Below are 15410 nucleotides of genomic sequence, written 5' to 3' on the forward strand. Positions count from 1 at the left end.
GACTCGCCGCAACGGCCACACTCCGGTGTAATTGTGTGGTAGGGTATGGTTGTAAAGGCACACCAACCGAATGTTGTCCTAGGTAGGGGGAATAAAACTGGTGACAGAGTGGGACAGGGCTGTCTGGCATGCGTTGGATACTAGATCCACTTAACTTGGAACCCACGAGAAAATGGTAGCTGGTCCCAGCTGGTTTATGGTTAAGTTCCCAGTTGGGACCAGCTGGTTCCAGCGAGGGCCAGCTACTTCCAGCTAGAAATTCAACCATAAACCAGCTGTGACCAGCCACCATTTTCTCGTGGGCAGGCTTTAGCCGTTAAGCTCGTATCCACAAGGGGAGGGCTAAATCATTCAGCTGTACTTTGATTAGACTCCGGTGCCAATTCGCTCTTTTCCGGTAGACAAATGTTGTGGGCTTTGAGGCGGACATGTACATGACGATTGCCTGCTTCACCAGCACAGAGGCTGTTGGCACAGATAGTTAGCTTCTACCAACGTTTTTAGATTTCGACAAAAAAAAAAAAAAAACCCGCCGCGGTGGCTCAGTGGCTACGGCGTTGCGCTGCTGAGCACGAGGTCGCGGGTTCGATTCCCGGCCGCTTTTCTGATGGAGGCGAAAAGCGAAAACGCCCGTGTGTACGAGATTTCGGCGCACGTTAAAGATCCCCAGGTGGTCAAAATTAATCCGGAGCCCTCCACTACGGCGCGCCTCATCGCCCGCGTTGCGTCGGCGCGTTGAACCCTACAATCAATCAATCGACAAAAAAAAAGCGGCATAAAAGGTAAGCAGCTAGGCGAGCGATCGATGCGTCTGAGAGTGCCGTAATGTATTTTCTCGCTTCATCTCTTCATATCCTTTCTGCATTATAATCGTCTTTCCTCTCATAACGTCACCAAAGCATTTAAACATGAAAAGACGCAACACACGGATGACTGGCTACACGCGCAGTTTGACTGGGAAATGCAGACAATCGAGACACGAAATATATGCTCTTCATAAATACTCGTTTAGAGCTGGTAAGTCCACTATCTTTACCTTGCAGACTGGTGCTCTCAACTGCCGCCCAAGGCATGTTTAAACAGGCGTCGACGCTAGTTAAAACGTTCTTTGTCGGAGTCGAGCTCTCGCGAGCAACGCAACGCTCACAAGCGCTTGACTCCAACTGAGGCGTACGGACCGCTTGCGCCAGCAAATTTTCCATTCAACGTCATCTCTGCTTTCAGTTAATTCCAGTAGCGCCAACATCCCTCAAGGCAAACTTATGAACATCGTTTCGACCAGTTTGAAGCAACGTGATTTAATCGCAGACAACGACGCTCGCAGACGAAATGACGCACGCCGCCAATGACGCCTCGTCTAGCAACACTGCAAACGCTAATGTGGTGCCGTCTGTCGAAGAAAAAATGAACGTCTGCCGCAAGGCGCGTTGAGGGTCTGCCGGTGGTCGTACTGCGACAAAACGAGCGTGTTGCAGCTGCAGGCTCGTTCAAAGCGCTCGATGTGTCGCCTAAATCCGAAGCAGCAGGAATCGCGCCAAAAATTTAATCTTCAAAACTACTTCACAGGGCACCAGGTTTCAGCCCGGGGGTGTAGCTCAGTGGTAGAGCGTTCGCTTCGCATGTGAAAGGCCCCGGGTTCGAACCCCGGCACCTCCATTCCAAAGGCGATTGCTTTTTTGTATTTTCGTTGCGGTTGTTTCGTTAAGCTCGTCGTCGAGGTCTACCTTTCATCGTAGGAAGGACTCGAGTTTAATTTAGCGGACTGACATGCGTTGGCTCTGCGTTCCCTCCCGTATGATGACAGCAGACGGGAATTCCACAATATTTACAACTGCAGGGTGAACTAATTCTGAAAAGTAAACAAAACACGGCATAATGATTCGTCTCGGCGGACAATTGTCGTATGAGGATATCCCCACCTCAAGCATGAGGGTGTGGCCCACCACCTTTTTTCAGTTATCTTAATCCTCCATTTAGCATCTGCCGTCACACAACGTGCCCCTCACCTCCCCCTTACGTGCCCAACCATCATCTTGTTTTTGTGGCATTCACACAGACACTCGATCGAATGCAGCCGTTTTGAGTATGCCTGCCCGGCGCCTGCGGACCCACGTTTCCGCCATATCGATCCTTACCCTTTACTGTCATCATAGGTCTCTCTTTCCAATATCGCCTTCACGTACCGCTAAACATACAAACATTGATCTCAATTCGCAGAACCTCTTGCTGTTGAAAACACGTACGCTCCATCAGAGGCGTAGCCGGGAGTGGGGGTTCAGCGTCAAAACACCTCCGAAATGTCACAATCCTTTGGGCCTTTCTTCCGCCCATGCTTTTTACTTTCCTACGAGAAATTTCTAGAAATATTTCTAGCTAGAAATTAATTGGCAGAATTTATAGTTAGAAATTCAGTTTCTAGCTCGTTTCTAGCTGGATTGGGACTTTTTTCCGGATACTACGAGACTCTGCAAGCCGGAAATAATCGTCGCTGGCTAGACAAAAGAATTTTTCTAGTTAGAAGCGGTCGATTCCAGCTAGAATCTGTATATCAAGTCAGCAATATGAAGCTGGAAATTATGATTTCTTGCTAGAAATGCTGTTCCCATTTTCACGGGGGACGCGTACCCAAGCAACCACGGACGTCCGTGGGACGTCCTAAATACAGCGGAACATCCAATGTCCAGTTTGGACGTCCACTGTACGTCCACTGTACATCCATGTTTGGATGTACATTTTCGGACGTACAGTGGATATCCAGAAACGGATGTACAAGTCCGAATGACATCCGCCAGTGGACGTACAGAAGCATCGAATAATGGCTTAAATTTATTGTAAAATCAAAAATGAAAACAATACTTTGCTTTTCAATTAAAAACATTTTGTACATCAACACCCTGACTTTTAATTTGCAAGTTTCACCTGCACGTTTCTAAAATTAAACCTCATTTTTCTACTTTTTTGAAGAACCTCACCAACTCCAACTATGATCTCTTTAGGGAACGATTATATTCAATATAATTTTCCGAAATTATATTGAAATTGTCTGTTAGGACGCTGTAATCGCTACTCCGGGTGTCATTCATTTGTCATGATAAGATATAATTCACAGGGAAGTTGAGTTACGTCTGCTGTCAAGTGGCCTTCTACGGAGGGAGTATGGTTGCGGAAAACGTCAACAACTCTTGTTTTGTGAAACTATCCCGGAACAAATTATACAAGTGTCTGCTAAGACGACTGTATCATTACGCCGTGTCTTGTTTACTTTAAACAAATAGTTCACCTTGCAGTTATAAATATTGTGGAATTTCCGTCTGCTGTTATTATACGGGAGGGGAACGCACAGTTCATGCATGTTTGTCCGCTAAACAAAACTTGAGTCTTTCCAAGTTTTATTCAGCTGGTCAAAGATTAACGCTGGTCAAATCGCTTCCGCTTATCTACCCCGCTGCACAACGGCTCGTCTGGGGCGAGTCGAGACGTGCCCTTCTTTTCTCCTATTTCTTCTGTGTTTGTTCCTTCCTCTGAGTTCCTCTCAGGGTCGACTGCCTCTGCTCGCTGCTGACGCACGCGTGCGACCTATCGCTCCCGCATTAGCACCGCATTCACCGACGGAAAAATTAAGCGCCGCAAGTACAGTGGCGGTGAATCGCAAACATGACCTTTAGCAGAGACATCAAAATCAGTTTCATATTTTGAACATACGAAAAGTGAGCGCTCAGCAGAGACGGACCCTTCATGGCCCGTTCATAGCGGCCAGCCGCCGCTACCACGAGGCAAGGGCGCATCGATTAAACACAATTAAAACTCGACAACCAAACAAGGAGGCAGCGCTAAGGCTATTCTTTATTAGCAACAAATCCTACCTTTGCTTGCTGCTGTTTGTCAACACTGACGATGGCGTAACGTAGGACTCCACGCTGGCGTATGATCGCTCGTACTCGTACCTTTCAGTGGTCGACCTCGAAGAATAAAAATCCTGAATATGCCGCTCTTCTAGCCCAGACAACACCCAACGTCCTAGGGACATCCCAAAAAAGCCCATACGTCCCATATCCAAAATCATGCGTACTATAGAACGTCCCGTGGTAGTCCCAAGCGGGATGATCCAAAAGGCGTCCTAGACGGGCTGTGATCGGGATTTGCACGCCTTATGCATGCCTTCATTTTATTTGGCGGAAGTGCAAAGTGAATCTACGGTGCTTAACGCTTTATTTTATCCACAGATTTTCATGTAAAGTAAGTGATGATGAAACCGAATCTATTATTGATAAAACGGTCTCCCGGGCCCTGATTACGAGAGGTGCTTTAGAGCAGGCAATTAGTTTCATCTCTCCTCTCCACACACTTACGTTTACAGTTTTCTCTTCACAATAACATATGTCGGGCACGAAGGGATTAGTTTGGTCGTTTCGGCCAGGGACACAGCCAGCCAAGAGCAAACGTTGATTTTGGCGCCGGTTTTGGCCACATACGTCAACGCGCCCTTTTATTAGTTTCGTATGAACGTCAAAAATACTGTGCTGTAACATAAAAGCAATTAAAAATTTTAATAGTTGTAAAATATTTTTTTGACATTTTTAACGTTATTTATATTCAAAACGCGTGTTAGCGTTGTCGATGTATTTTGCTACGAAACTGTTCTCTACCGCTTTATCAGCTTTGCTTATTTTTATTTATTTTTCGCCAACCGTGTGTGTATGTTGTGCGGTGTGCACGCTGGTTCTGCGATTGGAAGTGCCTTGCCCAGCTGCTGCAACATCGTCGTGCAAGGTAACTACTTAATTTCATGCGACGTTATAATGAAGTGTGTTTCTGTGGTTGGCCGTATTTGGTACGAATTCTTTATGCTGTGTTTGAGAGCGGGCGCCGGTCCAAAGGTAGCTGGCGAAGATGGCGCCCGCCGCGAGCATGGTTTGTGTCACTGTACCGTTACCCTGTCTTGCACCATTAAACCTTACATTTGTTGTGTGTCACTACACGTTAGTTATTTCATGTGACTTCATAATCAAGCGATGTAGTACCAGTAGTGGGATCTCCGTTTTACGTGTAACTTCACAGGAAAAAAAGTACTGCCGGCTACCCGAGATGGATAGACGAAGACCGCTTGACTTGCTACCGTGCAGTATTTTCACACATCGATTATTGGCACCTAATTGCCTTGACGCAATCCACCATTTGACATAACCGGTGCCTGCTCGAGGGAACTTCACGCTGATTGATTAACAACTAGTGATACATCGTAGGAAATAAAAAATTTACATCCACTCGATGTTGCACTTTCGGCAATTTTACAGTGAAGGATTCGACATGCTTCACTGTTTTCACGTTTCATGTTAATAATTGTGCTGCCATTACGGTGTGGCTTCCAGCCGTGACTTCTATGGTTGTTTACAATCGGCATGTTCAGAAAACAAACCATTGCCGAAAAGAGAAATCCTATAAAGCACGTAACTCGGACGACAAAGTAACCTATACGCCTCCTACACTGGCGTCCGAACGTCATCGAACCGAATGTCGTTTGACTCAAGTGCGAAGTTGTGCTGCTGCTCTGGGTTTTGAAATGGCATTCAGCTCAAATGCAGGGAAATTAGCACCCCAAGAGGCATTTGGGCCCCTCGATTTTCGAATGCCGTTTCTTGCACTCTCGCGCACAGCGTTCCAAGGCAGCATTAACGAATATATTACTGGCCTACTTAGAAGAAACAAAATAATCTTCACTTTGGGATTTTGTTTCCTTCCCATTCCCTTAAATCATGCTATCAAGATGTAATAATTTTATACTCTCATCACCAGTGCGAGCAAGCGACAAACCAGTGTGGCCAAAAAGCAGGAAAAATTCATCCCAAAATATTAAAAAAAAAACTTGATTGCCATTTAGAATTAAGAAAAACAGTCAAATCCTGTGTTATTTCTAATTTGTTACCATTTTACTGCCAAAGACTGGTGCTAAATTTGATTGTTCAATTATCGTGTCAAAACAGAACTCGAGAGCAGCAGCACCATGCAGCACGGTGAGCGATTGATAGAGCTTTCAAATGCCATTGAAACTGTAGTGGAGCACGGCGGATTCTGAATGGCTTTCGAAGCCCCTCATTTGAGTCGAATGACATTCGGACGGCAATGTAGCAGGGGTACTAGATATGTGTGTACAAACACTGACTGATGGGGGAACGGATCGTCAAAAAGGTGGTCATGTAAAGTTGTGCATTGCCAAAAGGATGCAGCGCTCATTCCTGTTCCTTAATGTTGTGCAGTGCATGTTTGCACATGAAAGTTGCGTGCCTAAACAAGCACGAAATAGTCCTTTGTGGCATTCCCATAAATTCCTCGCATGCAAGTAGTGCCAGATCATAGCAAATGTTTCGGCTGCAAATCATAATAGGTTTTTTGCACAGTAGCACAAAGCCAGGTCAGTGGAGTGCATTGCATAAAACACTGGGGTACTGTGAAAGCACGCTGTTTGTACCACTATACATAACAAATTAGCTTTTTTAGTGTAACCATAAAGACAGCATACCACTTAGCATCACTCGGAGAGTCCCATAGTGGAATAACAAACATCAACTGACCTTAACTAGCAGAAAATGTAGATAGGGATGTGGTGCCTACATGCATTTCGTGCACTTTTTGAATAAAATCTTAAGCAATGCCACCCGTAGGCTTGTATGGATTGGCTGATGTGAATAAAATCATACGCAGGATTGACTTAGCTATGAATCTGTCACTGTGTAGGCTCCTTACAGTAGCCTCCAGCGCATTGCTGCACCCTTGGCATGCATTGTTCAAATCGAAATATCAGAAACTCGGGTTGCTAGTTTCAAACTTCAAAAGGAAGTTAACGTGGGTGAATTGGGGCATAATGCTTATTAAAAAAAATTGGCTCCAATCCACGCTGTGAAGGTGGTTGGAAGGCAAAGCTGTGAACGACCCCCACAACGGTTCCACAAACGACATCACTTGAATTCACACACGTGGCTCTACAGAAAGTGAAACCAGGGATTCTCACAGCGGTTACCTGGGATTCGCGGGGGCGCCGTCCCGAACACAGCAGCATCGGCCACGGCCGTGCATCGGAAGAAAGAAAACGGAGAGGAGCCATCCTAATGTGCTAGCTTGGGGCTACACCACCGCGCCACACAAGCGCAGACACTGAAACAATCCGGCATGGGAGCTTAGTGATTCCCATTTATACAGATTTAAACTAAATACTTTCGTAGGTTTGAGAATTGCGAGAAAGCTGACGGAACTTTTACAGTCGCTATTTATCAGAACCAGTTGCTGCAGTCATCTTTTGTAATACCTGTTAAAACACGACCGAACTGATATTCAGCAGTTTAAAAAACACAGTCCCATTCGTGACAAGCAGTGCGCAAAAGGTGGCGTATCTCTAGCCGCCAGATGTCTGTAAGTGGATTCTACATTTTGTTTTCCCGCCCTGCAAACCAATCCTTAACGTATCTTTGCAGTAGGACCACTTAATTCCGTCGGGTCTGGGTTACCCAGGAGGTGCGGTCAAACAAGCTAATCAAGCCGTGCGAAGTAAGCGCGCAATGGATGCAAAGCTGCGCCTAAACAGGCCCAACACTGTTGCTAAAGCAGACGACAAAGCCGACGGAAGGGTCCCGCCAACGCGCCCGCCGGGGTGAGCACGGGGAACGCTGGGTATAGTGCCCTATCGCACCATCTACAAGGTAAATATAAATGGTAGCGAAGGTTCGGGCAAAAAGCGGTTCAGAACCTATTGCCAGCGACATCAGCATGGGGGCTTATGGGAGTGGCGATTGAAGCGCGACTAGGTGAGGAGGGAACAAACACTAGTAACAAAAAACCAAGTTTTGTTCAACAATAAAACAACAATCATATTTTACGAACTATATTTATTTCTGAATCACATTTATTTAGGCACAGTGTATAAATAATTTATGAAACTGGCGTTCATTCTCAAAAACCTTTTTGTAGCGCCCTCTGAAGAATGGCACATGTCATTGCTTTGTGATGCAGTCCTTGTAGTGATCGGAAAGGCGCTCCTAAAGTTCGTCTGCTAGGAAACGCCCCTCGCGTGTTTTGGTGGTGCGCATTTGCATTCGTTTTTCCTTGTTAATTTGGTGTGCAATTAATTTTTGCTGTGCGTGGAGTTGCGAGGTGCGTTGTATCGTCGGTGAACACGTGTAGTACTGTGCCCGGCAGGCACGATGAACTACGGGACGATGCTGCCAACGGTTGGAGCGGAGCGCTTTCGTCGGTACCTACAGAAACGATGTGCTGTACAAGTTGCAACAGCAACTCCCGTCCACCTGGCGTTTTACTGCACCATTTTCCTCTCATTTCCACAGGTAACGCGAAACTATTGTACTGTTAATATGTGCACGGGGGTTGTGTAAGGGGACGTGGTGGTGCTTCGAAAAAAATGGGTGTAAAGCTTTGTTATGTCACAGTTATCTCTTGATTTCACCTCAGGCTGGCTCAGAGCAAGTTGTGTCAATTATTCTAGGACTTCTCGGCGTAGTACCACTCGATTTTAAACGAGTCGCTTTAATTGTCTATCTCAGTGTCTTCTCTATTGCATTACAACCCCTTTAATGCTCGTTGCTTTCCGCACTTGTATGCGCAAGCATTATTTCCATCGCAGTACTGTGTTGTGCTGCTCCGTGCTATGCTGCTGCCAGATCTTTCCTGCTATGTGCTTTTACATACCGCCGTCGCTTTCGTTTGCATTGATCCATTTTTCCTCTTTTTACTTATCTGTTGCGACACTTGCCTAATAATGCAACCAGGAAATTGCAGGCGTGAATGCTGAGTGAACTTCTGTAGAAACCCTAGTCTACTTGATAAGACGCCGGGACAGCTGCAGTGTGCTCGCTGCACTTTCGTGAATCGGCATTCCTGCGGCTCGGTTTTCTACGTCAAGATGCAGTGCCTAGTTCTTTTCTCTTGTTTTGAAGTAGTTCTGCTGTTGACGCTTTCATTGCTCATAATGGTATGTGTTACGGGTAAAGTCAATTTTTCGGCGCGTAAGGAAAATCATAATGCATATAGTGCCCACGAACATTTTGTACTTATTGTATACGCGCTCATTTTGTGCAGTGTGGTAAATTTGTTTTATGTTCATCCTGGAATAAAATTCAAATGTCTTGATTATAGCATGTTTTTGCGTTTTTTCTTCTCTTAGAACAGAAGTACACAAACTGAGCAAGCATTATATAACCTTGATCTATACTTAAGGCACGCACGCCTACCTGCGTATGTGCGACGCAATTAAACTTAGCAGTGGCGTTGGTAGAAATTGGTATCGGGGTAAGGAGTGAGCACGTTTTTTTTATAAAAGGAAGGCCGGGGAGAGTGGTCAAGTGTCATTTTGGGCTCTGTATCCCAAGGCAGAAAAAAAATTCCGGTCATGGGGGGGGGGCGGGGGGGGGGGGGGGGGGGGGGGGGTGTACGTTTGCCACCCGCTGCAATCAAAATAAACAACTGATTGCTTTTATACAGCAGTGGAAGGCATGATTACAGAATAAAGGATCAGAGAAGATGCAAGATGCTTTTATAAACACCAAGGCGAATAATACGACAGTATGCTAAAGTGCGTTTCTCTAGTCACGAGTATTATACCCCTGTCAAACGTGCCTATTTAAGTGCACTTACACGGAGTGCACTTGGATAAAATGTCATTCGGGAGCAGCTAAACGGCAAACGCGAATGACACTTTACAAAGAACGCACTTTAAGCTGAGTGTGGTCCCCAAACACACTTTACCGGGGCCAGCTCGCCGAGTGAGTAATCTCGTGAACAGAAGTCCGAAAATCGGAAAAATTAACGTAAAACCGCGAGCGTTTAGATGATAATAAGTAACGTTAAAAGTTAATTATAGATATATTGCTTATTTACCTTTACAAAAATTGAAGCAGCGACGAAAAATAAGAAAATAACCTCTCTCTCAACAACGTGCCAGCGCCGCCTGGTGGGTGTTTTGCTCCATGGCAGCCGTTCTCTGCGGCGTTCTCGTAGGTGGTTTCTTGTGGCCCTGTGATTGTGTTCGTGTTTCAGCCTATTTCCGTTGTATTCAACGCTTTCAGATAATTTCCCCCGAACAATAATGCAGCTGTCATTCACTGCGCAGTGAATAACAGTGAAGATAAAAGCGCCGGTGTTCAGTCGCCGTCCCGACTCTGTTTTTGTGGTCTTGTGCGATGCGCCGATTGCGATTTTAAACAATTCAAACACAACGAATTGTTTACAATATTCCTCACGTGATAAAGAGGGGGGATTTCAAGTAATTTTGCGTAATATTTACGCCGGCTATCGTCACTGACATCACGGCCAAGGGCACTTTATTTCGTCGTTTAGCAGCGCGCAGCCTAAGTGTCACTTGGGAAGCCCGAGTGCACTCGGCGGAAGTGCACTTAAATAGGCACGTTTGACAGGGGTATAAGCTGGCGTTGACTTGAAGCACACACGCCAAGTGCTCGCCAACTTGCGTCAGATGGCAATGACATGAGCCCTCAGCGATCAGAGTCCTGCTAAGGCTATTTTGAAGTCAAATTTTCCCGCTAATGCCACCAAAATGACGTCACTTTCTGACCGGATCTTGCGTCACATCCTGTTTATTTTTTGTTCCGCCGGAAGTGTTCCCTCCTCACACAGATGGCGCTAAGCCCCATGAGCAGCTTAAGAGCCGCCATTTTCTGAACGTATGGGCTTCTATGGAAGCTTCGCTACCAGTTATATTTACCTTGCCATCTACACTGTGCCCCGTGAATGAAAAGTGCCCTTACGACAGATTCCACGACAGATGTTACGACAGAATTCCAAATGTGGCAAGATTTTGCTCGACTTGCACAGGACATGCCTAACCGCAAGAGCATCGTCACACACCACCGTCTTTGTGTTATTATTTTTTCTTGCTAAATTTAATGTTTGATATGGCATTGAATAATGAACTTAGCAGTGGCTTGCTATGCCTTATCCAGGAGTGGTTCTTACACTTAAAGGGATGGCCGCCCCAGAAAAGTTACTGTATAGTACGAGCCTTCAGGTAGGCTATAGGGCATTCATGCACGAAGCATTGAATACTTGACAGAGAATAATGCAACTATTTCAGAACCCCAAGAGGGAGCTCAGTACAGCAGACTCGACATTTGGGCTGTACTGAAATGTCGACCAGCTTCTCATGTTCGCTCAGAGCTCTGATAGAAGCTACGAGATGGGCTGCGTTAGAGACTCAAAACAGAAACGGAAATCACAACTGGCATGGCTTGACAAATACCGATGGCTCAATTATTCCGCTTTGCGTGAGGGGTAATCCTGCCATGTTCATGTAATTTTCGCCATTAACAGCGCTGTTCTTGTGCTTATATCTGTGTGTTTAGGGTTGGTATTTGCTGAAATTATTGCTAGCGATATAACGCTTCTTGTATGCATGATTCATAGCCTGTCGTTTTTTTTTAACAAAGCACCTGCGCTACACATATATTTGTAGTGCAGGTCTTATCTTAAAAAGAAAACGAGGGGCTAAAGTAACGTAAATTATGTTATAACATAAGTGCATAAATTCGATGCAGACTGCACAGAATGAGCTCCATTGGCCTTACACTGGAAGCTGCTGTACGGGCGTAGAATGCTTATATGCCAAAAATTTTCTTTTGCATTTGGGACAAGAACAACTAAATGAAAAAATCTCATTCTTGCTGCAGAACTGTGACCTTCCCAATAGAAAATAGTAGTTGGTACCACTGTTTTATGGTTAAATTCCCAGCTGGAACTAGCTGGTACCAGTTGGGACCAGCAAGGACCAGCTGGGCCCAAATGGGAATTTAACCATACGCCACCTGGGACCAGTTACATTTTCTCTTGGGTTACCTTCGGAGTCGAGGTATGGTGATGGTCCCGGGGACGTGGGCTGGTCACAATCGGGTACACCGTGGTTCACCTGAAGTCGCTCTATATGTACATGTCGCAGGGCCGCCTGGAGGGCTTGGAGCTGGGCGTGCCTGCTGCCGGTTTCGGGCAAAGGTTCTGCGCCTGGGGAGCCCCGTGTGCGGACGCTAGGCGAGGGCTTTTCACTGCTCGGCCCAGAAGGTACATGCTCGGCCCTTACATGCCTGGTAATGGAGAGGGCTCATTGGTGTGAGTACCCCCTGCCCTTGCCAGCAGCTGGTTCACTCCCTGTGAGATGCACGCGATGTGGACCAGATGGGCTGGTTCATAGCCATTTGCGGCACTGTTGCGGCAATGGCAAAGCTTACGTAAAACACCTCTCTGTATTTACCATGCACACACAGGCTCTCCATCGTGGGCGTCAGACTTGGACTGCGATATGCGAAGGCCCTGCACTCGAGGCTGGACGCTTGGTCGCCGCATCAACAGCCTCCTGGGATGCTGCAGAGGCGCCTGCCAGCTGGCCCCCTCTCTGCCTTCTCGACGTTGTCCAGGAGGCGCATAGGTACGATGCTCCTTTGGTGCGCTCCAGTTCCAATGTAGTGAGGCTCACCAACCCCGTTTTCGGAAAGCCAGCTCACCGAACGACATAAGAAATTCTTTCGTAAGGCCCGCAAAAGGTAGCATGAGAGAAAGCCATATTTCAAAAGTCATCCATATGAGAATTCAGTGGCCTTGTTAAAGTGGAGCAGTGAGGTTCAGTTAATGCAGGAGGAACGAACGTTATAGGGGGTTGTGGATAGACAAGCAAGTTGGCTAAGGCGGTGGTCTTCGAGGGGCTGGGGGATCGTGTTAACGGTGCCAGTTGAGAGTAAGCGTATTGTAGAGGGGTTGGCCGGAAGGCGAAGTGTTGCTCTGTATACCCTGCGCTGTAAAGCTTGATTGATTGTATCGCTTAACGCGCCGACGCAACGCAGGCGACGAGGCGTGTTTTTTAGGTGCGGAGCACCTTAGGACCTCACAATGTACATCCGCGTCCGTGCGCGCATAACATTTAAAATCGCAAAAAATCACGCAGGCACCGGCAGGATTCGAGCCTGTGTTTGGTAGACCAAGCAGAGGTAGTGTCAGTCGTCTTACCCATTGGGCTACGACCGTGAGTTAGTACGCGAGAGCCAAACGGCTTACTCCCTCGCCTGTAAGGGTGCGGAGTACCTTAGGGCCTCCCAATGTCCGTCCGCGTCAATCTGTGCGGAAACTATCTAAAAGGGGTACAAGAGCACTCCAAAACACTCGAAAACAGGCACAAACATAATCTAGCAACGAGAAAACGCGCAAAAGCGCCGGTGTAGTCAGGTTATGATCAAGTTGTAATACACAGTGACTGCATCGAACTACGCTAAATGGCGCTACGCGGAAACACGAGATGGCGCTGCGGTGCACCGCGTATGTAAGCGGTTTCTGAAAATCCCATACCCTCTTCCCGCCATGGACGGAAACGAACGTAAGACGCGTCACGCTGCTGCTAACGTCTACGAAGACAACGAGCTTCCCCGAATACGAAACCGCGGCAAGCGGAGGCAAAGTGACTAAAATCGAATGACGGTCGGGGCGCAAATCGGATTTCACTCGGGGTACAACTTGGATGTCACGGTCCCCGTACTCCGCACCCTCGCCATTATGCACGGAGTTGAGATGCTGCCGTTTTTTTTAACGTGCGCCTAACGTGCGCCGAAATCTCGTACACACGGGTGTTTTTGCTTTTCGCTCCATCAGAAAAGCGGCCGCCGCGGCCGGGAATCGAAGCCGCGACCTCGTAGTAGCATGACTGAAAGTATAAAACTAATTTCATGTAATCTGTGGTGCCTAAGGATGCTTATCGGCCTGCTCCCTTCCCTACTATGGAGCTGTAATAAACCGGGTCGCCAGCCCGCAGCTGCTTCCGTTCCTGACTGCTGCATATGTGTAACTTTGGCTTTTTCTGCTTGTTGTTCTCTTTTTTTCAGATGTTGCATTCACTTAGCTTCAGCGCGCTGGCCTTGTTCGACTAGTCAGGACACCTCTTTGAAGTTCCAAACCCGAAGCGCGTCCAAGCCTGCCCGTGTTCTGTACAAGCTTGCAATCCTTCACGCCGCCAAAACATGACGTCGTAGCATCTCGCCATGTCGCTCATACTCCTTGCTTCAATTGCGAAAATAAAAGAGTTGTCTAAATATTTGCTGCCTCTATCAAGGCTCCTGAGCTCGCTGGCTACGCCAGCTTGAGCACAGTGGCGTGCATGTACAGAATTGAAAAGAAAAAGTTAAAAATATGAATATAAAAGGGAATTTGAATGGGAAACTACGTTTTAGAACAAACCCTCACTCACTAAGATCTCTGAATACGAATAAAAAAGACCACATGAAAACTCACGTCGAAGAGAAAACTTACACACGTGATGTGAACGTTTCCCTCAAAAGGTCTAACATTACGCTGCACGCAAGGGAGCAAATTCTGACTTTCCTAGGCCAACCTCTCAAATAAACATATTTCTCTCTCTCTCTCTCTCTCTCGGGTGCAAGGACTGACACCCTTCTGCGGGGCTTATACTTCCACAGTTCCAGTGAAAAGTTTAACTAAAGAACGCTTGAAAAGACCCCCTTTATCAGCAAAAGATTTGCCCGATAACATGAAAGTTCCCACCCTTCGAGCCGAAGTATTGTGCACTATGGTCAAACACGGCAAGTCTGCTGAAAGGTCCGCGGATTTCTGAATTACTGTCTCCGTTAATTAATTACGCGAAACTCGGTAATGCGTGGGTAATTACAGCTTCGCAGGCTTGTGATGTGAAGGGGCGTATATTTTGAGCGTCCCGAAAATCTTTGGCCTGAACGGGCGTTGTCTAACCATTCTGAAGGCACCAAAAGGCGCAAGAAAGGCGCTAAGAGGCACGATTTGCGTCGCCGTTATCAAGAAAATCTTTTGCTGATAAGGGGGGTCTTTTCAAGCGTTCTTTAGCGAAACTTTTCCCTCAAAGGGTGTAGGTATAGCCCTGCAAAAGAGAGTCAGCACGTACACCCTCAAGGGAGTCAAAGTTTACACCTTTTCGCGCAGCCTAATGTTACACCATGATTACACCTTCGAGTGAAAAGTTTTGCTAAAGAATGCTTGAAAATACCCCCCTTATCAGCAAAAGATTTTCCTGATAACAGCGACGCAAATCGTGCCTCTTGGCGCCTTCCTTGCCCTTTTCGGCGCCGTCGGAATGGTTAGAAAGCGCCCGTTGAGGCAAAGACTGCATGCGGGCTGAGTTGAGACGTACGTATTTCGTCCCCATTAGTACAGCCGTGGCTAGTAGCGCTAGTTCTGAAGCTTTCAGCCTCAGCTTGACCCGGCAAATTACTCATGTGTTTAGTTCTACACGCATTAGGGAACATTATTAAAGCCATTTAATGGCGGAGTCTGTCCGTGAGAGGGCGTTTCTCTGCGCCAATGACGTGTGGAGGTTAGATGGTGGTATACAGTGGCCGGCAGATTTCGTCGTCTTGTCAGAGATTGAG

The 15410-nt window shown here is 46.8% G+C and overlaps 1 protein-coding gene and 1 non-coding gene across 5 annotated transcripts in view; both read left to right on the forward strand.

Annotated features, from left to right (window-relative positions):
* The first annotated feature begins 1584 nt into the window (after positions 1 to 1584).
* On the forward strand, positions 1585 to 1656 carry Trnaa-cgc (transfer RNA alanine (anticodon CGC)). The gene has a single exon. It is a non-coding gene; the product is annotated as a tRNA-Ala (tRNA).
* A 2946-nt stretch (positions 1657 to 4602) lies between these two features.
* The window catches only part of LOC144162848 (uncharacterized), a 369290-nt gene continuing 358482 nt past the window's right edge, over positions 4603 to 15410 (forward strand). Inside the window, exons 1-4 of one of the 4 annotated variants that reach the window (XM_077693552.1) lie at positions 4620 to 4770; positions 11954 to 12120; positions 12276 to 12436; positions 13878 to 14086. In XM_077693552.1, coding sequence (XP_077549678.1) covers positions 12077 to 12120; positions 12276 to 12436; positions 13878 to 13894 — 222 coding nt within the window. In that variant the 5' untranslated portion in view covers positions 4620 to 4770; positions 11954 to 12076 and the 3' untranslated portion in view covers positions 13895 to 14086. Of the gene's footprint in view, positions 4771 to 11953; positions 12121 to 12275; positions 12437 to 13877; positions 14087 to 15410 lie in introns of those variants that run through there. The other 3 variants (XM_077693550.1, XM_077693551.1, XM_077693549.1) reach the window with 3 other exon arrangements.

The sequence above is a fragment of the Haemaphysalis longicornis genome, unplaced genomic scaffold (assembly GCF_048455015.1).
Source record: "Haemaphysalis longicornis isolate Haplotype H1 unplaced genomic scaffold, Haemaphysalis longicornis Haplotype H1 scaffold_12, whole genome shotgun sequence".
Lineage (NCBI taxonomy): Eukaryota > Metazoa > Arthropoda > Arachnida > Ixodida > Ixodidae > Haemaphysalis > Haemaphysalis longicornis.